This window comes from Podarcis tiliguerta (assembly GCF_965153285.1).
Source record: "Podarcis tiliguerta genome assembly, chromosome: 8".
Lineage (NCBI taxonomy): Eukaryota > Metazoa > Chordata > Lepidosauria > Squamata > Lacertidae > Podarcis > Podarcis tiliguerta.
The window spans coordinates 4,867,863-4,884,705 of NC_139541.1; the positions used below are offsets into that span (position 1 = coordinate 4,867,863).

A 16,843-nucleotide genomic window follows, 5' to 3' on the forward strand; every position below is an offset into this window, starting at 1 on the left:
TTAGGGGTGCTTTCGAACTGCTAGGTTGGCAGGCGCTGGGACCGAACAACGGGAGCGCACCCCGCCGTGGGGATTCGAACCGCCGACCTTTCAATCGGCAAGCCCTAGGCGCTGAGGCTTTAACCCACAGCGCCACCCGCGTCCCTGGGTCTACTCTTACTCCTCCTTTAATCCCCACAACAACCCTTTGAGGTGGGTTAGGCCCAAACCAACCCAGCGAGGTGACTGACTGGCCCAAGGTCACCCAGTGAGCTTCACGGCCGAGTGGGGATTTGAACCCTGGTCTTCCAGACCCTATCTCAGGATTCTAACCACTGCCCCACGCGGGCTCTCTCGGGGTTGCCCTCGGTGCCAGCTTGGCCCTCAACGCGAGGGATAGGGATCAGCTAGTGTAGCGGTCAGAGTGTTGGACTACGATGTGGGAGACCAGAACTCAGCCATGAAGCTCACTGGGTTCCCTTGGGCCAGTCAATGTAGCTCTCAGCCTAAGCGACCTTGCAGGATTTTTGTGGGGATTAAATGAGATGGGGGGGACGACGACAATGAACCCCACCTTGAGCTCACTGGAGAAAACGGTGGAATAGAAATGCAGTATAACAATAAAATAAATAAATATAATCTAGCATGCACCCAAGGGTGCCAGAGGGATTGATTTCACACTTTATTCTATTTATTTATTATGTTTATTTATTAGGCGGCATACATACTGTATTTTTCGCTCCATAAGACGCACCTTTTTCCTCCTAAATAGTAAGGGGAGATGTCTATGCATCTTATGGAGCGAATGCGTGGTCCCTGGAGCCAAATTGCCCAGGGGTGAAAAGCAAATTGTGCTTTTTTTTTTAATAGACGGAAGGGGGTATTGAAATGAAGCCGCTGAGCAGCTGATCGGCAAGCGGTCAGGAGGGAGATAAGGGATACTAGCAAAAAAGTAGGCTGCCTAGGTGCGGGGGGAGGTAAAAGCACATGGATCCTCAGGATTTTTGCATTGGGTCACCCCAAATTCACATAGCATGTCCATGGCTACAGCCTGCACCCAAAAAATCATGCATCCACTGTTGTGTGGGGCCACAATGGCGCAAAGCACAGATCCACATGGATCCTCAGGATTTTTGCATTCGGCTACCCCAAACTCACCGTCAAATCACATATCATGTCTGTGGCCACAGCATGAACCACAAAAATCATACATCCACTGCTTTGTTCAGAATATATTTTTTTTCTTGTTTTTCTCCTCTAAAAACTAGGTGTGTCTTATCGTCAGGTGCATCTTATGGAGTGAAAAATACGGTACTTCTCCTCCCCATTTTAGCCCCACAACAACCCTAGGAGGTGGGTTAGGCCGAGAGGCAGTGACTTGCCCAGGGTCACACCCAGTGAATTTCATGTTCCAGGTCCCAATCCAACACCCTAACCATTTCACTGCACCACACTCCATATGAATGTCTCCCTCCTTCTACTTTGTGCATTGAAAGCAGCTGCTCTGAAAGCAGGAGAGCCAGTGTGGTGCAGTGGTTCAGAGCGGTGGACTCGTAATCTGGTGAACCAGGTTCGATTCCCTGCTCTTCCACATGCAGCTGCTGGGTGACCTTGGGCCAGTCACACTTCTCTGAAGTCTCTCAGCCTCACTGCCCTCACAGAGTGTTTGTTGTGGGGGAGGAAGGGAAAGGAGAATGTTAGCCGCTTTGAGACTCCTTAAAGGGAGTGAAAGGCGGGATATCAAATCCAAACTCTTCTTCTTCTTCTTCTTTCAGGAGAGCAGCTCCTATGAAGACCCTGCTAGACCCTCCCTCCCTTTCGTCGGGCTGGTTTTGACCCCCACCCCCCACTCACAGGACCACAATTTTCTTCTTCTCCTGCTCTGCCTCTGTTATTTCCTCTGCTTCTCCACCCACGGATCCCTTGTGCTGAGATTCTGGCTGCCCAGAAAGATATAATCAACCAATTTATGGGGAAACGTACAGCTTTTCCTCAGCGCATAGAATGCTATTCCTTGCCATGCCTGCACCACACATACATGATCCCTCCATTATGAGATTTTATCATTTCACAGCGACCCTTGGGTAACCTGATTGCTGCTAGTAAGGTTGGGAGGAGCCCAGAAAGCGCTCAGATAATCAGCTCTGCCCAGATTTTTCACATGTGTGTACACACACACACACACACACACACACAGAGGCAACTGCTTCTGGAACCCATTAAGAACAGCTGCAAAAGGAATGAAAGCCTGCAAACGAAATCTCTCTTACAATCTCACAATACCTGATGATTCCCGTCCAATTTGGAAACGAACGTTAGGAAAGAGAAGAGGAGGGCCAAGATCCAATTTGCCTTGCAATAAGGTAGGCTCATGTACCGGATAAACATATTGATGTACAGAAACATAGAATTGTAGAGTTTGAAGGGACACCAAGGGTCATCAAGTCCAACCCCCTGCAATGAGGGAATCACAGCTGAAGAATCCCTGACAGGTGGTCATCCATCTGTATAGACTGACTGATAGGCAGTTTTTTTGTATTAAGTGTTAAAACCATGTTGGGAAGGGATGTTGTAAAATCGAGCCAAAAGGTCTTTGGGGAAGTGTAAAGGAATTTGCTAAAGGGTTTTATTACCTTGCTTTTCCTCACTGCAGCCTGGGATGTTTGTTACCTTATCTGCTTAGAAACCGAATTTGCAATGCTTGCCCTGCAAGAAGGCAGGCTCTTCCAATGGAGTGCATCTGTGGCTCAAACACGCCACAGTAGTGGTTTGCAATCCCTTGATACATCCGTTTAGCCCTGGCTCATGTCTACCTGCCCCTTCTGTGCAACTGAACTGGGAAATCCACACCTTGACGCTGTGAAAATAAATCCACTCAAAGGCGCTAGGGCACATCTGTGGGAGTATGACGTTTGCCATGTGAAACCAGCTCTTGGTGGTGCTTCAGGCAGACGTCATTATATGCATGTTGTTCCTGGTTGTTGCATGTTGTTCCAACCATGTTTCACACATTTTTCGTAGGCTACCAGCCAGAAACAAAAAGAAATAAACCACATTCCCTTATTCAAACAAATTGATCCGATGCTCCCTTTTGCATTTACCCATATTTCTTGCTCTATAAGACTCACTTTTTCCCTCCTAAAAAGTAAGGGGAAATGTGTGTGCGTCTTATGGCGCGAAGGCAGGCTGCGCAGCTATCCCAGAAGCCAGAACAGCAAGAGGGATTGCTGCTTTCACTGCGCAGCGATCCCTCTTGCTGTTCTGGCTTCCGAGATTCAGAATATATTTTTTCTTGTTTTCCTCCTCCAAAAACTAGGTGCGTCTTGTGGTCTGGTGCGCCTTATAGAGTGAAAAATACGGTAATTTTCTGACCGGCTCCATTGTTCATGCATGCTTCACCTTCGCAAGCACAGACTAAGAACAGATCTAAATCATGGTTGACACAACCTCAATCGCGCCACTTGCACAGTTAAGGCTGCAATCCTATGAGGCACTCAGAGCGCTGGCTTGCTTAGGATTGCGCTGCCTGCCAATGGCCCCCACTCCAAATGGAAGCATTTGCAACCCTGCAGCCGGACTGGAGCACTTCATCTGCAACAGCGAATCTGCCACTTCCCCTGGGGGAGGCACAGACATCTCGCCCAACCATTGACCTCTTGGCAAAAGCCTCTCCACGCTTTGTACTTGCTAACCGTAAACAAGCCTGTGGCATCTCCTGTCCATCATCCAAGCCCATTCCCACCCCCCACCCAGGTCCAGCCCTTCCGTTCCATTCCTGCTACTACAGAAGAGGAGGCCCTCGGATGTCAGGATAGTGATAAATGCCTGGTTTCTGGCAACAACACTGGTGCTTTTACAAGAGTCGTAAAATGAACACAATGGTAAGTGATACTTACAGAGTCAATGATTCCCTGCAGAGCTTCGAAGCCATCATTCACGGGGAAGACGTGATCCTTGCTGTCAGCGATCCGTGCCAGCTGGAACAGCAACAAAAAGGGTCAAACGTGTCAGCAGCCAGCAAACAATGTCATAAGGAGGACTTGAACGCAAAGTCTTGGCCAAGCAACCCAGGGGCTGTGGCTAACAGGCAACGGTGGTTTTCGTGTGTTTGCTTTTAACGTGCCAGTGGCCAATGCACTGTGATTTCTTTTGTCCCACAATCGGGTTTAGCAGGATTTGCAGTCCCTTCGAAAACATAAAATGCTTTGTTTTTGTTTTATAGTCTCTTGGAATTGGAAGGGATCCCCAAGGGTCATCTAGACCAACCCCCTGCTAAAGGAGCCACAGCTAAAAGGCTCCTTGAGAGCTGGCCATCCAACCTCTGTTTAAAAACCTCCAACAAAGGAGAGTCCAACACCTTCAGGGGGACTCTTGTTCTACTGTCTAACGGCTCTTACTGTCAGAAAACTCTTCCTAATATTTACGTGGAAGCTCCTTTCTTGTGATTTGAATCAGTTGGTTTGGGTCCTCCCCTCTGGAGCAGCAGAAAACAAGCTAGTTCCATCTCAAATGTTACAGCCTTCAGGTGTTTGAGGATGGTTAGTGTTATAAGTAATAAAACTGCTCCTTCTCCCTTATGGGGTACCCAAGAGCCCATACAGAGTCCTTTCGTAGGTTCTCTATTGGTAGGAGAAAATAACAGAGACCAACCAGAGAATATTGAGAAGCAAAGCAGCTAGTAAGCCTGATCTTTATTAACTGTCGCAACAGGGTGCTTCCCCACATGCAGGAAAAGAGGAGGACCCAGAAGAAAGGCGTGCCCGCCCTTATATAGACATTTTAAATTGCCCACCCTGGAGTCCAAGACCACCCCCAGAAACACCATACATACATCACAAAAGGGGTGTAGCCCAAGACCACCCCCCAGATACATCATACCTACATAGCAGAAAAGGCGGTCTACAACAGAAATCTGAGTGCGTTGTTTTTACCCTGTCTGCCAGGTTACCTGTTAATGGTCACTTGACTGGATTACCTGGGGAGCCTGGCCATCCTGTTGTAACGATAATACTTAATTCCTGAGCCAGGTCACAGGCTCACCCTATTCACACCTTAAATGTGCCCTTAAGGCAGGATTTGTGAGGACAGAGACAATGGGGAGGTTTCTGCATTTCCTTCGACCTTGTAGAGAAATATTTGAGTTGACTGAAAGAGTCAAAATGGCTTTAGGACTTTTCCTGTGGGTTTTAGGCATGTGGTTTATATATTTATATATGTGTTTGCTTGGTACATTTGTGAACATTTATTATATATTTATAAGACCTAAAGATTCTTATAACATTAGCATATGTGGAGAATGGAGGTGTGGAACTGAGCAAACATGCCATAAGTAGCACTGGCTCTCTTATTTTAGTCATAAAGTTTATTCATCACTGACTGTGGAAAAAACCCAATCTCAGTTTACAAAAAAGATGAAAGAATAAACCTATCACCAAGAAAAATGAACAGCAATAATTTTAAAGCTGCAAAAAGTTGAAATAGCAATAGGCTGACAAAAGATTAAACTCGCGTTAACTTTCTAAACATCTTGTAGGCTCGTCTAAACAATAATCTTTTTAGCAGGTGCCAAAAACATTACAGCGAAGGCGCCTACTTGATCTCAATAGGCAGGGAGTTCCCAAGCGCAAATGCTGCTGGCATTCTTACAAAATGTTCCTGTAAAAGATGGACACACACTTAAAAAAAACCCCTGCTGTTTTGTGCAAATCTGGTATATTGGGAACTTACCTGTGTTTCATTGAAATCTTTCACACCAACGCAGTACACAGTTGCCCCAAGGTCACGGGATCGGTTTGCCTTGAGCAAGAGAATAAAGAATAGATAATTGCCCACACAGATTAAAGACATAATCATGTGAACATGGTTTTCATGGCTTGGCTTTGTGGCTTCCTTCAGGTCTGAGCTTCCTTTAAAGAAGTGATGACTAACTCTCTCCTACCCACCCACCCATCCATCCAGCCATTTTCCCTGCCGACGCCTAACAAGTCTGTCTACAAGTTCACCAGTAGGGAAAAGAGAGCGTCTTAAAGTTACAGGAAATGGAGACATTGAAAAGAGATATTTCCTTCAAATTTCATCCACTTCTGTCAAAAGGGGGAAAGAAGTTTAGCCATGACAGCCAACAGGGAGGTATTGAACTTTAGTTTTCCCAAATGAAAATGGTAGGCCCAGAGGAGTCCAGCCTTCCAGTGGCGTAGCGTGGGTTGTCAGCACCCAGGGCAAGGCAAGTAATTTGCGCCCCCTAACCCGTGGATTTGCGCCCCCTAACCCTAACCCCCAGATGTTGCGCCCGATGCGGCCGGCCCCCCCTGCACCCCCCACGCTACGCCACTGCAGCCTTCTGACTGGTGCTTCTGCCATCGCTATATCATTTTTTATTTTTTATTTATATTCCACCTTTACATTTATATTCCAAGGAGCTCAAGGTTCTCCCCAGAGGTGGGCTAGGCTGAGAGTGAGTGAGTGAGTAGCTCAAGATCACCCAGTGAATTTCATGGCTGGGTGGGGATTTAAACCCTGGTCCCTCCTAGATCCTAGCCCAGCACTCTAACCACTACATCACACTGGGCTGCCCACTGCCAACCAGTAAGCTGGACCTGATCCATTTGCCCAGCAGCTGCCAAAGCAAGAATATGCTTCCAGGCCCTGGCTCACCAGAGAGCAGGTACAGAAGCTAGTCACCTCCTGAACTTTAAATGATATAATATTTGAATTAATAAGGATTAATGCTATACTGTCAGAACTGATGTATTAGAGTTTTAGAAGAAAATTTGTATGCCCCCTTTCAGTCCCAGAAAAGGATCCCAAGGTGACTTGTCATAAAACAAATGATAGCATAACAAAAAACCAGGGCCAGAATAATAAAAAACAGAAACAATGTGATTGAAATAAGAGATGAAAGAAGAAGAAGAAGGGGGAAAATTCAGATCTAGCTAGTGGACCTGTTTCTTGCAAATGCAAATTTGTTTCTGCCCAAGTTTTATTATCATCACTTTTTTTTTTTTTTGCTGGACTTCCTTAATTTTCATTCCACAAAAGGAATCTTTCCATTTGGGTGTTCAAGGCTCAAAATTCTACTTTTACTGGGGATGTGGGGGAAACCTCACCACCACCTCCACATTTCCATTCCAGTTAATAATTCCCTCCAGCTTCTGGTCAGAACAAATCCAAGTTTTCACACCATCACAGCGCGGCATTTCATCAGGCTGCCAGATACAGCATCTCTCTCGCCCTTGAGCAGATACACAATCAGCCAGAATCAAGGATCAAAATCCTGTTAAGAGTCAATAAAACAACGCACTGGAGACTACCCAACTAACGACATGCATGCCACTCTGACCTGGGATGTACTGGAGAAATAACAGCTCTGTAACACTGACTCTTTTGCCTGCTATGCTCCCTCTTAAAGGTAAAGGAACCCCTGACAATTAAGCCCAGTCGCGAATGACTCTGGGGTTGCGGCACTCATCTCACTTTACTGGCCGAGGGAGCCAGCCTTTGTCTGCAGACAGCTTCCGGGTCATGTGGCCAGCATGACAAAGCCTCTGGCAAAACCAGAGCACGCATGGAAATGCTGTTACCTTCCCGCTGAAGGGGTACCTATTTATCTACTTGCACTGGCGTGCTTTGGAACTGCTAGGTTGGCAGGAGCTGGGACAGAGCAACGGGAGCTCACCCCATGGCGGGGATTTGAACCGCCGACCTTCCGATCAGCAAGCCCTAGGCTCAGTGGTTTAGACCACAGCGCCACCCGCGTCCCAAGCTCCCTCTTAAAGCTCCGAAAAACCTGGCTCAGCCACCCTAAAGCTTTTGCTTCCTTTTGTGTGTTTAAATGGCAGGGGGTGGTTTGTTGCAACATCCATGCAGGGAGGAGGGTGATCTCCCAGTTGTGACAACCGCTGGCCTGAACTCCCAACTCCACCCACTGCAAAAAAATCAAATCAAATCCAGGGAGGGGAACGTTATGCATGGAGCACATCCAGTTGCCTTATCCTGTTACTGAGGAATTGGGATTGGTTTGGCCAGGCTGCTTTCTCTGACTAGGAATAGATACCACAGTCTGTGGCCTGCTTGCAAAAGATGCATTGGCCCTTCATGGCCATTCAGCACAGCCTGAGGGATCAGAGGTCCTGTGTTTTAACACTGAATTGGAGCAAATGGCAATTGGATTTTCCACTGGTTTTCCCAGGACGTTTCCGGGCACAATTCAAAGTGTTGGTGCTGACCTGCTTTTCAATAAAAAATTTAAAATCGCACCAGGGAGACGACATATGGCATGATGGTCTCACAACGCTCCACATCAAGGGACCTCTCATTTGGGGCCAGATCCAGTTCTTACTCCTTAGTGGTTGCCAAGGGCCCTGCACATAGAAAAGCTAACAGATCTGTTTCCATTTTCTTATTCTTTCCCCAAATGAGGTGCAATTTTAGGTGAACTCTGCAGTCATTTTGTCACATGCATCTATCTATCAGACAGGCCTCTGAACTGTCAGTCTGTGGCTTCCAGCTTGTCTGGACAAAGTTCCCCTTGTCTGTCTGAGTCTCCAGAAACAAATCAAAAGTCTTGCTGTCAGGCTTGCTTAAAACACATGCCAGTTTTGATCACCAGGCAGACAGAGTCAGACAGGCAAAACATGATCTTTATGGGTGCAAAGATATGCCATCGGCCTCACAGAACCCGATAGCTCACTGTCTCCTGAGGCAAAACAAGATTAATGAACGAGTTGTCTCAAAGAAAGGGGTCCTTTGCTTTTCTGAAAAACCTGGAGAGAGATAAAATGTTGGTTTTTCATCTGCACGGAGAAGGGAGATAAAGGCTGTGCCTTTTCTTGGGTTTTTAATAAGAATAGGGGTTGTAAAGGAACATGGCTAAGAAGAGGGTTTTGGATGAAACTGGGTGTTGGTAAGCCCGGCCGATTCTTGGAGGCGGTCAGTGGAAGCCAGTGTGGTCTAGACGGATGGGTCAAATGCTACATGTGGTTTGGATGGGATGCATTTGAACTTTCAAATCCCAGCTGAGATGTGGCTATGGACTGGGTAGGAGAAAGCCCTCTGGGCTGCCTCTGCTGTTTACATGGTGGTCCCATAATTTCCTCGTGGACACTTGGTTTTGCTGACACCCAACCATACAGGTTCACTTATGAGATCTCTTGCAATGTGCTTGAGAAGCTGTCTGCAGCAAGCGTGCATTGTGATGGGAGGAGCATTTTAGTATGAGGGTTTCTAAAAGATGGGAGTACTGGGATAGGTCGCTCAGTCTCAACCCTTCCTCTGTGAATTGGCAAGTGCCATGACCACAGAACTGAACAGCCAGCATATACCACTCTCTGCTTCTCCACAGCAAGGCTGGTCAGGCAAAGAGCTTGACGTCTCTAGAAGAGGCCAGGAATCGCATCTGTCCAGACTGCCTTGCCTCTGATGCAGAAGCTCTGCTCCCTAAAATTTGGTCTGTACAGGTAAAAGGTAAAGGACCCCTGGACAGTTAAGTCCAGTCAAAGGCGACTATGGGGTTGCGGCGCTCATCTTGCTTTCAGGCCGAGGGAGCTGGCATTTGTCCACAAACAGCTTTCCAGGTCATGTGGCCAGCATGACTAAACGGAACACCATGACGGAAACCAGAGCACACAGAAACACTGTTTACCTTCCTACCACAGCAGTACCTATTTATCTACTTGCACTGACGTGCTTTCGAACTGCTAGGTAGGCAGGAGCTGGGACAGAGCAACAGGAGCTCACCCCGTTGTGCGGATTCAAACCGCCAACCTTCTGATCGGCAAGCCCAAGAGGCCACAGCGCCACTCGCATCGGTTGTGTGAAGGCAGGTTGGCATTAGTAGGGAGAAAGGGCAAGGTCTTTTGTTCGTGATCAGAAGAAATATAGACTCCATATATTCAAGAACCATACATGACCCACATAAGCAGGTTATTTGGTTCACACAGTTTCACTGAAGGCAAGACAAAGAATTTCCCTGCTGACAAAACCCACCTTTGACTGAACAGGCAGGTATGGGGAGCCAGGCGCCCACCCCCTCATCTTCCCATTGATTTTCAACCCATCCCATTTACCTCTCTTTCTGCATAGAAGAAAAGGTCCTCGTGAAGCTCTCCGTCTGTCAGTGCAATGATGACACTAGCCGTCCTATAACCTGAAGAGAGGAAAGCCGTTCCATTAATATGGTGAGTGAGGAAATGAAGTGGAGCATTATCAAATGGCATGTCGATGCATGGAATCATGGAATCACAGAACTGTGAAGTCGGACGGGAACTCTGATGGTCATCTAGTCCAACCCCCTAAAATGCAGGAGGGAAAACTCTGGTGCAAAAAAAGGCACTTGGACATGGAGCTTTAAAGCACGACTTGCTCTACAGCATTATTGTGCTTTTCAGGCCACAAGAGAAGAATTACAGCTGGTATCTGTGACTTTCCAACCATCACTGAAGAGTATACAGCAATAGGCTTGGATTTGCAACCAAGCAAACACACAGCAAGGGGGCACAGTCTGTTGTGGATCTCTGATGCATCCCTGCGCATTACAGATTCTTCCAAATGCCTCTTCGGCACAGCTACCGTTTACACCTTAAGCCAGGCATAGGCAAACTCGGCCCTCCGGATGTTTTGGGACTACAACTCCCATCATTCCCAAGCTAACAGGACCAGAGGTCAGGGATGATGGGAATTGTAGTCCCAAAACATCTGGAGGTCAGAGTTTGCCTATGCCTGCCTTAGGTGTTGACTTAAACATAGCATCACATGTTTCTGCCCAAGGACCAAACCAGGCATGGCAGCAAATGTGCAGCTGCCTCCAGAACAAGCCACAGAATCTGGCTCCTCCATCCCATCAGTGACATCTAACAGGATGTGCCTCGTGCCATGGCATGACAGTAACACAGGGAGCTGCCTTCTCCCAGGTCAGATCACTGGTCCTTCCAGCTCAGAGCTGTCTACACGGAGTGGCAGCAGCTGGTCTTCATGATTTGAGGCAGAGAGGCTTTTCCAGCTCTGCCTGCAGATGCCTGGGACGGAAGATGGGATCTTTGGCATGCAAAGAGATCCAGCTGGCTCAGTATTGTCCACACTAGTTGACAGTGCCTCTCCAGGGCTTCAATCAGGAATATTAGGCAGGAATACCTGAAGGTGGCAGGGACTGAGCCTTATGCTCTGCCAGGGGTCCACATCCTGCATTTCCCCACCTTCTGTCACTGTCAGTCAATTATAAAGAGGGTAATGCATAAGAGTGTGACGTCATCATGCCATGAGACAAGTTCTTGTCAGGAGTTCAGCCTACACTCGAGTAGGACTCTGGCAGAGACACATGCCCGACTGGTATGTTCCCTCCCTCCTGGTCAATCGTTCGGGAGCTTCATAAGCTTTCTTCTGCCCGAACATCACAGCGACTGATGCCAACCAATTAAAGGCACACTTAGGGATCTGCAGAGTCTTCACAGCTTGCATAACAGACCTCAGCAACTCAGCATTTTGGCTAATCTACTTTATTTACATATAAACACACACGGAGCACTGCAACGTGGCTCCCTCTCTTTCTAGCATCAGACAGCAAAGAGGGGGGAAAAGGACAATAGTCCCACTTCACGGAACACAGTAACACAAACATCCTGTCTCCGTCACTTCCCACTCTGTGGAATGAAAACACACACCATCATGTGATAGACAACAATCCCATGACTGCAACCATGGAGCAGGAATTCTAACAGTTCTGCCATGGGTGGCCAGAAGGAAAGGCAGAGTCTACTGGGCAACCTGGTAGCTCACTGCTGGCATTGATGGTAAGGACACTGGACGAGGCTGACCTTGGGCTTAACCCAGAAAGATACTTCTGATGCCCATAAGCAAGAGGGCATATTCAGAAGCACAGATCAGTGGAACAACTGTGAGCACACACTCATGCTTTCTAAAACTTATCAGCGACTCATGCTCTGTGAGTCAGCCCACCTTTGTCCTATAGTACGGTGAGGACACGGGTGGCGCTGTGGGTTAAACCACAGAGCCTAGGACTTGCCGATCAGAAGGTCGGCAGTTCGAATCCCATTGATGGGGTGAGCTCCCATTGCTCGGTCCCTGCTCCTGCCAACCTAGCAGTTTGAAAGCACGTCAAAGTGCAAGTAGATAAATAGGTATCGCTTCGGTGGGAAGGTAAACTGCGTTTCCGTGCACTGCTCTGGTTCGCCAGAAGTGGCTTACTCGTGCTGGCCACATGACCTGGAAGTTGTATGCCGGCTCCCTCGGCCATAAAGCGAGATGAGCACAGCAACCCCAGAGTCAGTCATAACTTGACCTAATGGTCAGGGGTCCCTTTACCTTTTAGGGTGAGGAAGGGAGAGTTGGAACCATGCCAGAGCCAGTGTGGCATAGTGGTTAAGGTGTTGGACTAGGGCCTGGGAGACCAGGGTTCAAATCTCCACTCAGTTATGTTGTATCTCACTAGGTGGCCCTGGAGCCAGTCACAATATCGCTCCACAGCCTCACAGGGCTGTTGTGGGTTTAAATGAGGAGGGGGAGAACCATGTTCACCATCTTGAGCTCCTTGGAGAAAAAGGTGGGATATAAATGCTATAAACAAATGAATCAATGGTTGCTTCTGTGCCCTCCACCCTATAGAGTTTGGCCCCAGGTGCAAATGATGCTCTGGAAGGTTCATGAACCCTGGACCTATTTGGGAGCTGGCCCCACTATGACAGAATTGCTTGTAAAGTAGAAGAGCCAAGCATATTATCATCTAGATTGCAGCACCGCCTGCCAAAATGCATTCTTCTCCCAAGGAGATTGTTATCTCGCTCTTAAGCCCGGCCCAGGCTTGTCATCGGTATCAACCGAAAAGCACACAACCATCATGAAGCAGAACCAATTAAAGGTAATTTGGATGGTTGCCGGCAGCTCCTTGCAATAAATCCGAGAGGCCTCTGAAATCAAGGATTACATGCTAAAGATGACATTTTGCACTTGTCAAAGCTAAATATAATCGCAAGACTTCTACCTGCAAGGGAGAAAAAAGCAAAAGCCCCAGTAATTAACAGCCTCTTTAAAATACCTTATGGTTAGAGTGCTCTCCCCCCAAAAAAGACCCAAGAGCAGATTTTTTTTTTTTAATTGCCACATTGCTGGAGAGAATGAAAAATCAGTTTAGATACTCTGCTAGTCTTGGGTTCAGCTGCTTTCTGGGGCAGTTGAGGAAAGCAATTGAAAAAAAGTAGCACCCAAGAGGATTGGGGCCATCTAAAACTTACTTTGCCAGACTTCAGTTCTCAAATTGTGAAGGGCTTTAAAAACCAACTCCTTAACGTGATAATATTCAAATCAAATCACGAATATCTCAGGTCAGTTTATTAGTGCAGTATCTCTGGCCAGGACTCCTGTGCTGCCTGCTCAGTTCCTGGATCGAAAGTGGAAACCCCAAGTTTACGCTAGTTATTCAGTAAGAAACCTAGACATGTCTCCCCACTCTTTCTCATTATCCAGGACCCCACTTAAGCATAAATTCTTGTTTGGCTGCTCCTCCATTTTAAACTCGAGGTCAGGCATAGGCAAACTCAGCCCTCTAGATGTTTTGGGACTACACCTCCCATCATCCCTAGGTAACAGGACAGGGATGATGGGGACTGTAGTCTCAAAACACCTGGAGGGCCGAGTTTGCCTATGCCTGTTCTAGGTCATCAAATGCCATTTTGGGGTCTGAGTCTTGAACTGTGAGCTTTCTCACTCTCCTTCACTGGAAGTTTTTCAGCAAAGGTTAGATGGATTCTTTATCTGTAACTCTCGCATTACTGGCAGTTGGACTAGATGAGGCTCAGGATCCTTTCCAACTGCAATCCTTTAATTCTATAAACTGTTTTAGAACAAATGGTAAACTCAGAGCAAGCCCTTCCCAGTCCTCAGGTATAAAAGCTGACCTTAGGGACAAATCACAGATCCACATTCCAGTTGCTTAAGAACTCTCAGGCTGATCCCATAACTAGACCCAGCAATAGGTTGGCTTTTAATATGTCAATAAGGCCTGGAGACTTGTTACTGCTGTTGGCCTCAGTTCTTTAGGTTCCCTTTTTGAGCAAGTCAGTTCAAGGGTAGGGATCTAAACATGACATTTCCCATAGTTAGGGCAGCAGAAGAGGCAGGTACCATCCGTCCATCACTTACAGGACAATAAAGCAACTTCCATTTAAGGTAAAGGTAAAGGAGCCCCTGACCTTTAGGTCCAGTCGCGGACGACTCTGGGGTTGCAGCGCTTTATTGGCTGAGGGAGCCGGCTTACAGCTTCCGGGTCATGTGGCCAGCATGACCAAGCCGCTTCTGGCAAACCAGAACAGTGCACGGAAACGCTGTTTACCTTCCCGCCAGAGCAGTACCTATTTATCTACTTGCACTTTGACGTGCTTTTGAACTGCTAGGTTGGCAGGAGCAGGGTCCGAGGAACGGGAGCTCACCCCATCATGGGGATTTGAACCGCCAACCTTCTGATTGGCAAGTTCTAGGCTTCCATTTTGTGACCCCCAACCTCATTCTTACCTTGAACATTTTCATGGTAAATTTGCTCACTTGCCTGAAAGAGAAACAAAAATGACCATCAGAACCATAAAGAAGAACGTGAGAAGAATAAGGGGCCATGTTTGGAAACAGCAATGTTTCAGGCCTGATCCACCCGCTGCCCACCCACAGTGTGATTGGGAGCAAGTGTCATGCTGGTGCGGTTTGCGATTTACCCTCTCGAAGCCTTCGTGCATGTAGGTGTCTCCTCCTGGCAAGACCTTCTGGAGCTCCTCCAAGCCTTGACGGATCTGCTCTCTGAAACAGCAGAACACAACATCTCCGCTGAGGGAAAGCCAACTCGCGATGGATAAAATTGGTGCACAAGGAATAACATTCAGATATAAAGATTTTAGATCTGCCTGTTCCAAACTATCTTCAAAATGAAATGCAACGCAGCTGAAACAGGGGGCACATTTTTAGATGCTGAATTTAGCCAACTCAACTTTCCGTGCCGTCTTTAAGCACCTGTGGAAAACCTTTCTATTTCGCCAAGCCAACCCAGGCAATTAAGTATACATCCATCCACAATAGTAAATTGATATCTGCTTTTAACTTTTATGGTTTTGCTGTATTTTGTTTGTTTGTTTTTACTGCTGCAAACTGATTATACAGTATTTATATTTTATGACACAGCGGCATACAAATATTTTTATAAATAAATGAAGTTATGTCAAGCATGTTCTTTTCATTTTTGTAATACATTTCCTTACATCAATATCCTGCCTTTCTACCATCAATGGAACACAAGAGAATGCAGATATATTCACTGAACAGTCTCCCTTCCAGGTACTGATCAGACCTGATTAGTTTCCGCAAGGTGGTAGACTCCTAGGTGCACTTCAGACTGTATCCTGGGGCCCAAGCTGTGCTCAGGACCAGTTTATTGAACACCTTGTAAGTATTCCTGCATTGCAGGGGGTTGGGCAAGGTGGCCTTCTTTATTCTGTCCCTCCCAGCCAGTCCTCGCCTTCATGTTACACAGAATTTAAGCAGCTGGACCTTCTTGCTCCCAATATTTTGATGAATCAATGAAGTTTATATAGCTAGAGTTTATAAATCGCATTGTGTAACACAGGCACCTCCAACAGGTAGATCACGATCTATTGGTAGATCGCGGGGTGTTCCTGGTAGATCTCTGGTCTCTCAGGGATCTCCTTCCCCCAAAAAATAAAAAGTAAAAAATAAATAAATCAAAATCTCAACAACTACTGTTTCATAAAAAAGTTCAACCACTCTGGCTCCCTAAGAAAAGCTGAACAACTTTGCCTTTCCCAAAAAGGCTCAGCAACATTTGGTTCCTAGCCAAAAAGTTGACCATCCGATTAAGGTCCACTATTTGACTGTGGATTCAGGACCCAAAACTGTGTTTTATATAATCGACTTTTGATTATGTTCTGTGTATATCACAATGCTCATTCAGTTTCATTCATTCATATATTCCATTTCCTTCCTTCATTCATATACTTGTAACAATGTAACATAGATGCTAGCTGCATATATCATAGTCATAGAGATAAAACTTTACATTTCCTTCATTCGTTTGCTTCCTAAAAAAAAGCTGAACAACTTTGGCTCCCCAGAAAAAGCCCAAGAACTTTGATCCATCCAACGACAATGGGTGGATCACTGCCAGTCTTTTTACACTGTGAGTAGATCGCAGCCTCTTGGGAGTTGGACATCCCTGGTGTAACATATCTATAGCTTAGCAGACAATTTCACCTGGCTTCAGAAAAGAGGAAAGAGAGTATGGCAGGGCATTGTTTGGGGGTGGCCCAGGGGTATGGATTCCCCCCCCCCTTGCTAAATTGCTGGGTGAAAATCAGTCTAACTCGAGGCAAATGGAGAAAGCGATTGTTATAAGCTGTGGAAGCTAAACAGATCCATCACTGATTCCTGCAGGACTGAGTTCCATAGTTAAACGTTGCACTGTGTGAAAAACGACTTCCTTTTACCTGTCCTGAATCTTCACTGGACGTCCACAATCTCTAGTATTATGAGAGTCTAATCTTCAGGCTACAGATTTATGTGAAAGCAGCCACCCTCTTCCCTCTCTTCCTCCACCCAAACCAACTTCAAGATTAATGAGTTCATGGGAAAGACTTTTAAAAGTCCTGGACATCCAATGTAATCTTTTCAAAACGCAGGCACACAGACAGATTAAAAACAGGCTGAGCAGGGTGGGCTCTGTGGTGTTTCACTCAGCTGTGAAAACTGACTCGAAGGAGCCAAGTGGAGTTCGGAAGGTTTTCAAGCCAAGATAACGCCTCTGTGGTCCTCAGACTATCTCCGAATGAACTCATGCTGCTGGTATCTCCATGGGAAGGAG

At 46.7% G+C, this 16,843-nt stretch overlaps 1 protein-coding gene across 1 annotated transcript in view; it reads right to left on the reverse strand.

Annotated features, from left to right (window-relative positions):
• The window catches only part of ANTXR1 (ANTXR cell adhesion molecule 1), a 145,500-nt gene that overhangs the window by 103,723 nt on the left and 24,934 nt on the right, over window positions 1–16,843 (reverse strand). Inside the window, exons 4-8 of the mRNA XM_083454031.1 lie at window positions 14,691–14,772; window positions 14,497–14,530; window positions 10,044–10,123; window positions 5,707–5,775; window positions 3,876–3,956 (exon numbers count right to left, since the gene is read on the reverse strand). Coding sequence (XP_083310157.1) covers window positions 3,876–3,956; window positions 5,707–5,775; window positions 10,044–10,123; window positions 14,497–14,530; window positions 14,691–14,772 — 346 coding nt within the window. The remainder of the gene's footprint in view (window positions 1–3,875; window positions 3,957–5,706; window positions 5,776–10,043; window positions 10,124–14,496; window positions 14,531–14,690; window positions 14,773–16,843) is intronic.